At 41.3% G+C, this 12,560-nt stretch overlaps 1 protein-coding gene across 2 annotated transcripts; it reads left to right on the top strand.

The window, feature by feature from the left end:
• The first annotated feature begins 1,328 nt into the window (after positions 1-1,328).
• EXOSC9 (exosome component 9) lies at positions 1,329-12,075 on the top strand. Of its 2 annotated transcripts, XM_040966743.1 has the most exons (14): positions 1,329-1,474; positions 1,802-1,896; positions 2,254-2,373; positions 2,508-2,610; positions 3,364-3,501; positions 5,311-5,393; positions 6,264-6,396; positions 7,658-7,746; positions 8,316-8,462; positions 9,362-9,546; positions 9,879-9,891; positions 10,529-10,575; positions 11,583-11,667; positions 11,937-12,075. In XM_040966743.1, the coding sequence occupies exons 1-14, from the start codon at positions 1,409-1,411 to the stop codon at positions 12,019-12,021; spliced, it is 1,389 nt and encodes a 462-aa protein (XP_040822677.1). In that variant the 5' UTR covers positions 1,329-1,408; the 3' UTR covers positions 12,022-12,075. The 2 variants fall into 2 exon arrangements, with proteins under 2 accessions (XP_040822677.1, XP_040822676.1); XM_040966742.1 differs by lacking the exons at positions 9,879-9,891; positions 10,529-10,575.
• Positions 12,076-12,560: the final 485 nt, after the last annotated feature.

Consider the following 12,560-nt stretch of genomic DNA (forward strand, 5'->3'; position numbering starts at 1 on the left):
TTTCACATAAAGGTTTGAATTACCCAAGGTCACTCAGCTTGTAAGTTTCTGAGCTGGAATTCAAACCATCCAAATGTCTCAAAGAAGGCCCTGGCTCTTCAAAACTCAACTGCCCCATATATTTCAAGCAATTTTCTCCACAGCCTGCTCTGTCATTTGGGATACTGAAGTCCACTCCAATTTCCAGATTTTCACAATCTCCTCCTTAGCACCCAGTCTTCACCACTGATTACACTTCCTGCACATCCTTGCTACCTTCTCTGACCTGGGCTAGCTTCCCTTGGATCACACATCATTTGCAGGCAATATCATTCCTTTATTTTTATTGCATTGTCCACTTATCTTTATAACCCAAGTTCCAAGGGCCTCTTTCTTTCCTTCTTTTTAAATGTATTTATTTCAAAGGCAGAGAGACAGAGATCAGTATTCTTAGCATTACTGGAGGTGCAAAAGAGTTCTACTTATTTCTAAGTTTTTGTCTCTTCAAAAGAAAATATACAAATTCCTTGAAAGAAAGAATCTTGTCCAACCCTTTGTCCCCTTGCTCTCGAGTTATTCTTGGGACACAGCAGTCCCTCATGAAATATTTGTTGAGTACATGGAAGAGACTGAAAATGGTACAAACTAAAACTAAAGTGTATCCCTGCTAGGGAACAAAAAAAAAAAAAACTGATGAGACAATTCTCTCTGTAAATCTGACTTTCCAATAAAAATAAATAAATCTAATAAATAAATAAATAAAAAGATTGGTTTTTTCTTTACATGAAAGAGCAACTAACAGAGTGAGGGAGATTAGAGAGATATTCCATCTCTTGGCTCACTCCCCAAATGGCTGCTACAGCTAGGACTGGGTCAGGCAGAAGCCAGAAGCCTGGAACTCCATCCAAGTCTGCTACTGCAATTTAACAATAGTTTCTTCCAAATGGCTAAGAGCTTCGCAGTACCACCCCCCCAAACCCCCACCCCCGCCAAGGCTTCTGTCAGCCGCCAAAATAAGCCTAATGACTTCAACAATGAAATTAGTTTCAGCCAACTGTGGTAACAATTAAAACGCAGGAACACTCCAAAATCTGAGGAAAGGGTGAGGGTGAGGGCGGACTATTAAAACGGATGATTACCGGGTGTGTCTCTTAGCCTCTAGGCGCTTTACATCAAAAGAACTTTCAAACTCTTCGGAAACCCGGCTCCCACAGCCTCACGGGCTTCTCCCCGCCCCCTCGGCCCGCACCCAAGCTTACTTGGAGTCTGCGTACTAGCGACAGGCCAAGCATCAGCCTCTCCGCTCGGCGGCCGGCGCTGCGATGCCGATGACGTAAATCTTCTGCGCCACACCGCGAGCGGTGCGTGGACTTGCGGTCTGAAATCCGGTGTCTGCACGGATTGTGGTGCCCGTGGGACCCAGGATACCATGAAGGAAACGCCGCTCTCCAACTGCGAGCGCCGCTTCCTTCTCCGCGCCATCGAGGAGAAGAAGGTAAATGGAGGGACTGCGCCCTGCGCGGGTGCTCTGGTCCCACGAGGTGAGCTCACCGGTCGTGGCTCGCGTTGGGCCGGGGGCAGCCATGGGGAAGCAGCCAGAATGTTGCCCGGCCTCTGCCGCGGGGTGCTGCACCGAGGGCATGTTTGGAAGGCGCGAGTCGTGCCAGCACCTGTCACCGCGCAGGCACCTAGCTTCCACTTTCCCAGCGAGGTGGGGAGGGTAAGATCCCACTTTGGCCCAGATGCCTGGCTCAGGGCCGGACCGCTAGAAATTGTTCAAGAGATGCTTGAAGGAATAAGAAAATGAATGATATGCTTACAGCGGCTGGACGGCAGGCAGACCTACGATTATAGAAACATCAGGATCTCTTTTGGAACAGATTATGGGTGTTGCGTTGTGGAACTTGGGAAGACAAGGTAAGGGAAGATTTCAGTTAGATACAAATCCAACAGGAAGTTGATTGAAAATAACATTGAATCCGCTGTTGACAAAGTAACTCGCAGGTCGGGACAGGACTTTGTGGAGTTGCCAAAAATAAGGGTATTTTGTTTAGTCCGGGGCTTTTTGGTTTTATGATCCCGTTTTGTTTTCAGTCATGACTGTCCTAAATAGTCAGTCCATGTTACTATGTCTGTGTGTTTTATTTCTGTTCTGGATGTAACTGCTGCCTCAGAATGTCATTCTGTGTGTTCTGTTCCTGAAAGCAAGATTGAACACTGACTGTTAGAGAGGAAATGCATGTAGCTAACTCCTTTGTACCTTGACCTTGGCAGAGTTCTCGGACAGGTTTCCTGTGAACTCGTTTCTCCAAAGCTCAATAGAGCAACAGAAGGGATTCTTTATTTGAACCTTGAGCTCTCCCAGATGGCTGCTCCAGCTTTTGAACCTGGCAGGTATTTCAGATCTTTTTCTTAAACTGCTTTCACCGTAGGAGAATCTAATAGCAGTAAGCTATTAGTGTAACGTTTAATGTGTATAATGTACTTTTGTTACATTTCATGATGTTAGCCCATCCCTGTTTTCATAGGCAGTCTGATCTCTTGGTGAAATTGAATCGACTCTTGGAAAGATGTCTAAGAAATTCAAAATGTATAGACACTGAATCACTCTGTGTCGTTGCTGGTGAAAAGGTGAGGAAATGTACCCAAACTTCTGATTGTTGGTTCCTGTAGCTGTACTTTCTCAGCGCTTCAATTGATTAAGTTTAGTGCTGGTTCAATTCCCTCCCTGAGTACTATTGGAACTTCGTATTATATCTTCTATCTTCTTTTTAAAGGGTGAAAAATAGTGACTTGGCTGTATGTAAAACATTCCATTTGAAGAGCTTATGCCTCTTTTACATAATCTCGCATATATTTCTTTGTTAAGTTAGTGAGCAGTGTTTTCCTTTATTATGGATGAACTGATGAGCAGATCCAAATGTGTGTGAGTAGGTGTTGGTCACACACAGTCAGTGGCAGGGCTGACACTGGAAAATCTTTGTCTCCATGAATTGTGCTTCATCAGCTTTTTAACTCCAGAGTAATCAGTTCACTTTCCACATTCCCTGCCTGAACATGTGCATTACTTGTAAAGTTATCATAAATACTATCATGTAAAAACTAAGAATTTGAAGTTTTTAAGTTAGTGAGTCAAGTAGACATATACTTGGATTTAGCATTAGGAAAACCTTACAGTGATTCTGTTTAGATGACTAGATGACTCATATAATAAAGTGGAATGTTGGTATTTCAGATTTTTGTTTAACTTAAAAGATTTTTAGGTATATTTTTATTGAAAATCTGGAAGTCACTGCATTCTAGCAACAGGAACAAAATTGTTCATGGTGTTACTTCTGATAAGTGGTTATGATCAGTTTATTTTCATCTGAAATTCACTTTCAGGTTTGGCAGATCCGTGTTGACCTGCATTTGTTAAACCATGATGGAAATATTATTGATGCTGCCAGCATTGCTGCAATTGTGGCCTTATGTCACTTCCGAAGACCTGATGTCTCAGTCCAAGGAGATGAAGTGACACTGGTAAACTCCCCTGATCTGAGCCAGGATCCTTCCAGGAATGGAGTATCCTGGATGTGCGTGCTACCTGTTACTAGCAAACACATATGATAGATGGCTAGGAGCTAAGTTCTAACATTTATTCATAGGGCGAAAACTGTATGCACCCAGGACTGCCCTAAGATCTCTTCTGTTTCCCGTTTTGGTGTCTTGTTAGTAAGAACAGGCTTACATGGGTGGACGTGGGGCTTAGCAGTCGGAACACTGGAGTACGTGGGTTTGAGTCGTAGCTCCAGTTCCAGTTTTGGCTTTCTCCCGTTGTGTGCCCTGGGAGGCCAGGCTGATACCTGAAGTATGTGGATCCCCTCACCATGTGGGAGACCCAGATTGAGTTTCAGTCTAATAGCTCCGGCCTGGCCATTTGAAGAATGAACCAATATGCAGGAAATCTGGGCTGTCTCTTTCAAACAAAAATGCCTCTTTGCCTGGTTTTCTAAGGTAGAGTAATTCTATGGAGTGTTAAATGAAGTAGTTGGATTATGTTTAAGGATCACACTTGTGAAAAATACTTGAGAGTAAAGTGGGACACTTACTGTTAAGAGGCATGTAATAACTTGAGAAGGATCTAGAGACCAGCAGATACACAGCTTTCTTTTTTTTTTTTTTTAAAGATTTATTTTTATTATTTTTTCATTGGAAAGGCGGATATACAGAGAGGAGAGACAGAGAGGAAGATCTTCCGTCCGATGATTCACTCCCCAAGTGAGCACAACAGGCCGATACTATGCCGATCCGAAGCCAGGAGCCTCTTCCAGGTCTCCCACGCGGGTGCAGGTTCCCAAAGCTTTGGGCCGTCCTCCACTGCTTTCCCAGGCCACAGGCAGGGAGCTGGAAGGGAAGCGGGGCTGCCTGGATAGAACCGGCGCCCATATGGGATCCCGGGCGTGCAAGGCGAGGACCTTTAACCACTTGCGCCACCGCGCCGGGCCCACACAGCTTTCTTGAGAGCTTTTGTTCACTATTCAAAATAGATGGCAGATGGATGTCACCAACAGAGCTTGTTAAAACTTACTGCTAAGCTCCACTGACAAGGCAGGACAGGAGCAGCACCCAAGAATTAATACCAGTGCTGCTGGCCCAGGAACCACATTTTGAAAACAGTTAACATATGTTGTCTCTGTCTTTTGTGTTGAGTGTGTCGTTTTTGCTTTACATAAATTGTATGCTAAAATAATGGAAGCTCGTTGTCATAATCTTAATGTTGCAAAAGGGAACTTGAGATTCTCATTTTCTAGATACTCATAGTGCTGTTTTCAGATATTAAGCTAGAGCAAAACTCTAAAGCCTTAGGGGTAGGACAACGGTTTGCTAATGGTATTCTTTCAGAGGAGACAGTTGTAACAAGGAAGTTAAAGTAGAACAGTTATTTGACTTGAGAATTCTGATGAGTTATTGGTGGGAGTGTAAAATGATACAGCTCTGTTGGGGGAAATTTTGTTTAGAAAGTTAAGTATATTCTGTATGTATATTTTTTGACACACGTGACTTGCCAATATTTAAGTCTGCAATGGCTTAGAAATAGAAGGAAAAATTTCCAGCAGTTTCTTTCCTAAGAATTTACAGGTGAAGTGGGAACAATTATTTGCTTAGAGACTTGTATGAACATGGTAATAGCCCGAACTTGAAAATAATCCAGATATCCATTAGCTCTTGAATGGATCAGCAAAATGGGATATGTTCATGTGATGGAATTTTAGTTTTTCATTTTACTATTTGTTGAACAAGGTGATTTTAAAAAAAAGTTCTTAACTTGAGCCTTTTCTTTTGAAACAGTATACGCCAGAGGAGCGTGATCCTGTGCCACTGAGCATCCACCACATGCCCATTTGTGTCAGCTTTGCTTTCTTCCAGCAAGGGTACGTCTCACCTTGTAATGGGCTGAAATCACCAATGCAGCCAGGAACTCTACTCAAGTGTGTACACGCATGGATGAATAAGCCCCTCCTTTAACACTAAAGCACCCTAGTGTTATTTTCTTTATCTGTGAGGGCATAACCTATTGGTAATTACACTCTCCCATAATTAAGACACGTTGCACCATTTTTCTTTTAATGGCATACTTAAAATTTTACAAATTTGCTGTGGCATGGCAGTGTTTTGCATTTTGTAAAGATGTACAAATATAAAGGACAGTTGTGTGTTAGACTCACTTTTGGGGAAGTGGGGGTAGAAATTACTGGGAATTAATGGAAGACTGGGAAAAAAGCTAGTTTCCTGTAGCTGTCCAGTAGTTTCTTCACAACTCACTGCTAAACCCTACAACAAAAAACTTGGGAGTCTTTTGGGTCCCTGTAGTGGTCCTATGGTGTCTTTACTGATGCTGTGTTTTAAAAAGTCCGTTGCTCTTGGGAACGGAGTCTGGCATAGAGGTTAAGAAGTGCACCGCACCAGAGTACCTGCATTTGATTCCTTATTTGACTTGACTCCAGCTTCCTGCTAATGCCGTCCCTAGGAAGGAGCAGCGGTGTCTCAAATAAGTGGGCTCCTGCTGCCCATTTGGGGAGCCTGGGTTGTGTTCTCAGCTTGCAGCCTCAGCCTGGCCTGGCCGTGCTGCTGTGGGCATTTGGAGAGTGACCTGGTAGATGGAAGCAGCTTGCACATGCTCGCACGTTCTCTCGCTCTCGCACTCTCCGTTTCTCAAAAGCAAATCAGAAAGCATCCATCATCCCAAAACTGATGAAAATTCTGCCTCAGATGGACTCAGGTCCTTCTAACATTCATTTCAGGATGTATTTGTTGGTGGATCCCAGTGAACGAGAAGAGCGAGTAATGGATGGCTTGCTGGTGATTGCCATGAACAAGCATCGAGAGATTTGTACCATTCAGTCCAGTGGTGGGATAATGCTGCTCAAAGATCAAGTTAGTGCTTTAATTTCTGATTAAGAATAGGCCACTTCTCTTTAGAATGTTTTTTCTTTTAACCCAAATCTAGTGAACGTGATTCTTAAGGATTGATTCTAGGATGTGCTAGATTCTGGTTTCAGAACCGTCATTCTGTCCTTTTGGCTGGAAGTTCTAAGGAACCCTCTGTATTCCCATGTAGTCTCCATGTGTGGCCTTCTAGACTCTGACCCTCTCAACTAGAACATGTTTTCTTTCATATGAAAAGATTCCTATTCCTTAAAAAAAAGGGAGGGGGCATTGAAAGTTAATTTCATTTGTAAGAGCTGGGCATAGGGGCCAGCATGATTGCCGAACAGCCTAATCCTCCACCTGCAGTGCCAGCTTCCCAAATGGGTGCCAGTTGGTGTCCTGGCTGCTCTACTTCCCATCCAGCTCTCTAGTTATGTCTTGAGAAAGCAGCAGCAAATGGCCCAAAGCCTTGGGGCCCTGCATCCATGTGGGAGACCTAGAAGGTGGTCCTGGCTTCTCACTTCAGATGGGCTCAGTTCTGTCCAGTGCAGCCATCTGGGGAGTCAATCAGCAGATGGAAGATTTCTTCTGTATTTCTCCTCCTCTCTGTAAATCTAGCTTTCAAATAAAAATGAAGAAAGATTTTGGATATAATAGATAGTGGTTCTGAAATCAGCTATATACCAGATTCATATGAGGGCTTTTAGAAAACAGACTGTTATATGACATACAGTATTTACAGTAAGGAGCATTGTGCGCTCTCCCTGTCATGTACTAATGGACCACGGGCAACAGATTACCTGTGTGTAGATTTGTGGTTCTTTCTGTTCACGGGGAGTGATGTCACTAATGACACTGTTATTAGAATGGAAGGATAATAGGCGTCTACGAAAAAGGAAATGTGCAATGTGTTTGTGTTTTCATGGTCATTGTCGTTAACAGTATTGTAACTACTACCCAGAGCCCTCTTGTTGATTACTCAGAGAAGGGACAGTAGTACATGTATATGTATGCAGTTACTTCAGAAAGTTAGTGAGACCCCTCCAAATGTCTGGTATTTTATTTGGTAAGGCCTTTTTTTGAGTCTGTCCACCTAATGTGATGGTCCTTGAGACATTTTAAAACAGTTCAAACCATGCCTTAAATTGTACTTAGATTGTATTATTTTCATACTTGGGGGGAAAAAGGTTAGACTTAAAAGTAGAAAAACTAGTAGCACTTTCAGTTTTATGTTGCCTTTAAATAACTGATGCACTTTTATAAATAGGTTTTGAGATGCAGCAAAATAGCTGGGGTAAAAGTAGCAGAAATTACAGAACTAATACAAAAAGCTTTGGAGAATGATCAGAAAGTTAGGTAAGTTAATTTTTTTCAGATACAATTTTTTTTCCTGTTAAGGCTCTTTCTTGTACACTTTTAATGTTCACAGTTAATTCTTATTTGTTAATAATGTCTACTAAAAATGATGTAGATTTTTTCAAAGATAACTATTTCGATTTAAACATAATATGTATTGTAAAGCCACATAATGTTAACATTTTCTTAGATTAAAAAAAAAATCTAATAATTCAAGTTAATCAAAAGAATTCAGCTGGCATTAACTCCCAACTCTGCTTTTGTTTGAGCATGTAAGATATATAACCCAATACTTCATTGTCCTTCTTTGTAATTTGGAAGGTTAATGCCTAACTGGTATGGCTGATTGGAAAATGAGAGAGCTAAGAGAGCTAAAGAAACTTCAGATGCCTAGAATTATAAATTTTGTAATGTCCCATGATTATTTGAACAAACTGGTATGGTTATGTTGATCAAACTGATTGTATTTCAGTATTTCTCATCCACCAGAGGATAAAACAAATTTTTGCCTTCTTATGTGTTCTCTTCCCATCTTTAAACCCTTTATTTCCCCAAAACACCATACACAGGAAAGAAGGTGGAAAGTTTGGCTTTGCAGAGTCTATAGCAGATCAGAGGATCACAGCGTTTACGATGGAAAAGGCCTCTGTGGATACTTCCGACGTTGAGGAGAAAGCAGAAGAAATCATTGCTGAAGCTGAGCCTCCTTCAGAAGTGTATCTTTTGGGGTGGTTTTAGCAGTAACAATGAGATTGGTAACACTTCTGTATTATTAAGGGTCTTTGAAAGATACACTTTTTTAGAGAGAAAACTTAAAGATGCAAGATGGTTTCTTACTCCAGTTGATACAACACCTAGGTTCTTTGAGTTATTCTGCAAAAACCAAAGTTCTTGGGGTGGGCACTGGTTCAGTGCTTAACTCACTTCCTGGAACATATGTGTGCATCCCATATTGGAGCAGCTGGTTTAAATCTCAGCTGTTCTGCTTCAGCTTCCTGCTGATACATACCCTGAGAGTCAGCAGATGATGGCTGCAGTCCTTGTTCCAATGTAACAGCCTTGGCTGTTAGAGGGAGTGAACCAGTGGATGGTTATCTCTTTGCCTTTCAAATAAAATGAAAATAAAAACTTTAAAAACATATCTAAGAAATTGCCCAGGACTGGACTGGAGGTGGAGACAAGTCAGAAATGCAATCCATGTCTCTCACATGGGAAACAGGAATCCAGTAAGTTGAGCCAACTTCCCGGGGTGTGCACCAGCAGGAGGCAGGTCAACAAGTCAGAACCAGGAATCAGATACTCCAGTGGTGGGATGCAGCGTGAACTGCTAAGCCAGTTCCCTGTTCTCTTGTATGTCTGTAACGTCTCGCCTGAGTTACACACTTTATTTTTCTCTGTAGTATTAGCTGTATTAAATTTTTAAATTCTTTTTCTTCTTGAGAGCCCAGAGGTAACAGAACAGCTGCAGGTTATTGAAATAACAAATGTTTTTTTAAAAATTCTTTTTCCTCGTGGAGGAACATTTCAATCAGTCTTACAAAAAGAAATCTTTCATCTTTTTTCAACAGTTCTGTCAAATAGCAATATTTAGATTCTGTTTTCTTAACTTGCCAAGTATTTCTAAACCTGTCCTATGGACTCCTGGAACTGCCCAAATTGGAGAGGGAATAGAAAATGCTTGGGGTGAGCCTGAAGACTCTGAGAAGGACGATGAGGATGAAGGTGGCAGTGATGAAGCTGTCATTCTTGACAGTGTGAAAATGGACACTGGAATAGAAATTTCTGATTCTGGAAGCCAAGGTAAGTGATACTTATATATATATAAAAATAGCTGCATGTGATTTCTATCTGAAGAATCTATAGACATACAAAATGTATATCCTTTTTTAGGAGGACTTTTTTGTGTTTTGAAACTATTAAGGCTGACAATAATTTCTTTAAAATTTTTTATTTGAAAGGCAGAGTTTCAGAGAAGGGAGGGAAATACCTTCTGCCCACTGTTCACTCCCCAACAGTCAGGGCTGGGCCAGCCCAAAGCAAAGAGCCAGGAACTCCATCTGTCTCCCATGTGGGTGGCAGGTACCCAGGCACTTGGGCCATCTTCTGCTGCTTTCCCGGGAACATTAGCAGAGAACTGAATTTTAAGTGAAGCAGTTGAGTAGAACTGGTGTTGGAACTGCCAGTGTCATAGATGGTCACTTAAGGGCCTGGCACAATGGCTCAGTGACTAAATCTTTGCCTTGAAGTGCTGGGATCCCATATGGGCAACTGTTTGTATCATGGATGTGCCATTTCCCATCCCGCTCCCTGCTTGTGTCCTGGAAAGGCAGTAGAGGATCGCCCAAAGCTTTGGGACCCTATACCTGCATGGGAGACATGGAAGAAACTCAGAGCCAGGAGCTTCTGGGTCTACAAAGCAGGTGCAGGGTCCCAAGGCTTTGGGCCATCCTCGACTGCTTTTCTAGTCCACAGGCAGGGAGCTGGATGGGAAGTGGTTCAGCCAGGACACCAGTCAATACCCATGTTATTGTGCCAGCACCGTTATTTTGACACATTTATTTGCCCAATTTTAAAATTGAAGGTATATTTGCAGTGACAGGAACTAAGGTGAGATTTCCCATTTGTTGATTCACTGCCCAAATACCAGGAATAGCCAGGTCTGGGCCCGGCCAGAGGCAGAAACTGGGAGCTCCATCCTTGTCTCCCACCAAGATGGCAGGGCCCAAAGACTATCCTCCTCTGCCTTCCCAGGTACAGTAGCTGGAAGCTGGATCAGAAACAGGACAGCTGGGACACAAACCAGCATTCTAATACAGTATGTCACAAGTGGTAGTTCAACTGGCTTTACCACAACACCAGCCTCCAATTTTCTTCTTAAACGATATTTATTGTTGGCATGAGTATAAACCATTTATACTTCACTAAGCTGTTCCCGCTCCTTCCCAGGCTCTGCATTAGTAGGAAGTTGGAATCAGGAGCAGAGCCTGGAATCAAACTCAGGCACTCCAACAGGAGAGGTCAAGCATCTTAACTTGATAGGCTGAAATGTATCACTATAGTACTGCCTTAGTAGAACTTTCTGTGATGTCCAATACAGCATCATCTAACCCCAGGTAGCTTTTGAAAACTTTAAGTGTGAATTGTATAATGAAGGAGCCGAATGATAAATTTAGAAAATCTGGCTGAGGGAGGGTGATAACATTTAGGGGAATCTTTGCACTGCATAACTTGTTTTTACTTTTACTTACTCAAATTAAGTAGGTAACAGAAAAAAACTGCCTGCTTGACTGGGACCCTTGTTCAACTTTCTCAGTAATACTTATTCTTTATTCTTAAAAGTGCTATATAGAATTCCGTAGCCCTGAATGTAACAGGTTTAAACAGTCTTAATGATCTGAAAGTTGTTTCATGAAGACTGACTTTAAAACAAGTTAAAACTAAAAATGGGAAAAAAAAAAAAACCTGATGTGGGCAAAGATACTCAAAGCAACATTTTAGAACATTGGTCAGTGTTAAAAATACCAGCACTGATGAGTGCATATTTGTGGAAGTTTTTGGCAGAAACATCTTTTAAAATGAATGTGCCTTTTGACCCAGCAGTTCTGCTCAGAGAAAACTGTGGGGCCTTCCTCGTGGCCAAAATTGGTTCTTGGAAAGTGTTTTCCCCTACCTTTTCTATTGACAGTCTATAGATTAAAAGTTTACCTAAATGGAAGCAGTGTTCATCAGTAAGAGTAGCTTGGGCTGTTATTGAATTGGAAGCTTTAGAACTTGTGACACCCATGTGAAATTTCTTGAGATTACTTACCAATATTGCTTTCTTACAACTTTCTTAGATGCCCCTATAGTGCTCTCAGACAGTGAAGAAGAAGAACTGATCATCTTAGAACCAGAACCACACAAAAATCCAAAGAAAATAAGGTAACAAAGTTCTGGTTTATTGGAAATGTGTACACATATAACTTAGCAGCCTTCTGAAGTCTACCTCTACTACAGTACTGTTAACAAAGACATCCCTTTTACATTAAGATATTCAGCTGTTGTGTGGTTTCTTCAGCCTAAAATTAAAAATTAGCACCTCGTTCTCAGGTTCCTGTATTTACTTTCATAGCTGCCACTGATCTATTTCAGTGATCCAAAACTTAACAAGCATGGCTAGTGAACTGTTCATTTATTTACTTTATTCACAGAACACAAACCCCCAGTGGGAAACAAGAAAAAGCACCAGGCAAAAGGCCAATGAAAAAGAGAAAGAAGAAGAGAACTGCTAATTAAAGCCATCCTAGTTGAGTATTTGTATATAACTATTAAAAGGCTATTTATTCAGTACTAACAGCCCTGGGTATTTTTTGTTCACAAATCCATTATGAGCCTAATATTTTTAATAGTTCCTTTTATATTAAAATGAGCTTTCTAGAACTTTTTCTGTTGTTTTTTTTTCATTTAAAAAACCCAAGTAAAACTTTGTAAAAGGACTAAAATGACTTCATAGGTTGACTGTACAAAAAAGCCAGAATGCAGATCTTCACTGACATGGTAAATAAACACAGAACAATTATACAGAAGTTAACAGGCTAATTTAGTTGCTTAGGAAAATGGGCGTTAAAAAAAATGAGGGTCTGTTTTAGTGGGTTGGCCAGATTTTTACCTAAAATTAAATTTGACTTGCAAAATTTTCCAAACGAATTTATTAATTCAATATCCTGACAGCTGGCATCATTAATACTTTCAACAAAACAACTCAAAATTAGCCAGATATCTAAGATAGATACATGTACAAAAGATATACAAATTAAAACCATTTAAAAAAAGTA

This window comes from Ochotona curzoniae, unplaced genomic scaffold (genome assembly GCF_017591425.1).
Source record: "Ochotona curzoniae isolate NIBS_2020 unplaced genomic scaffold, NIBS_Ocur_1.0 scaffold_4506, whole genome shotgun sequence".
In the NCBI taxonomy this organism is placed as follows: domain Eukaryota; kingdom Metazoa; phylum Chordata; class Mammalia; order Lagomorpha; family Ochotonidae; genus Ochotona; species Ochotona curzoniae.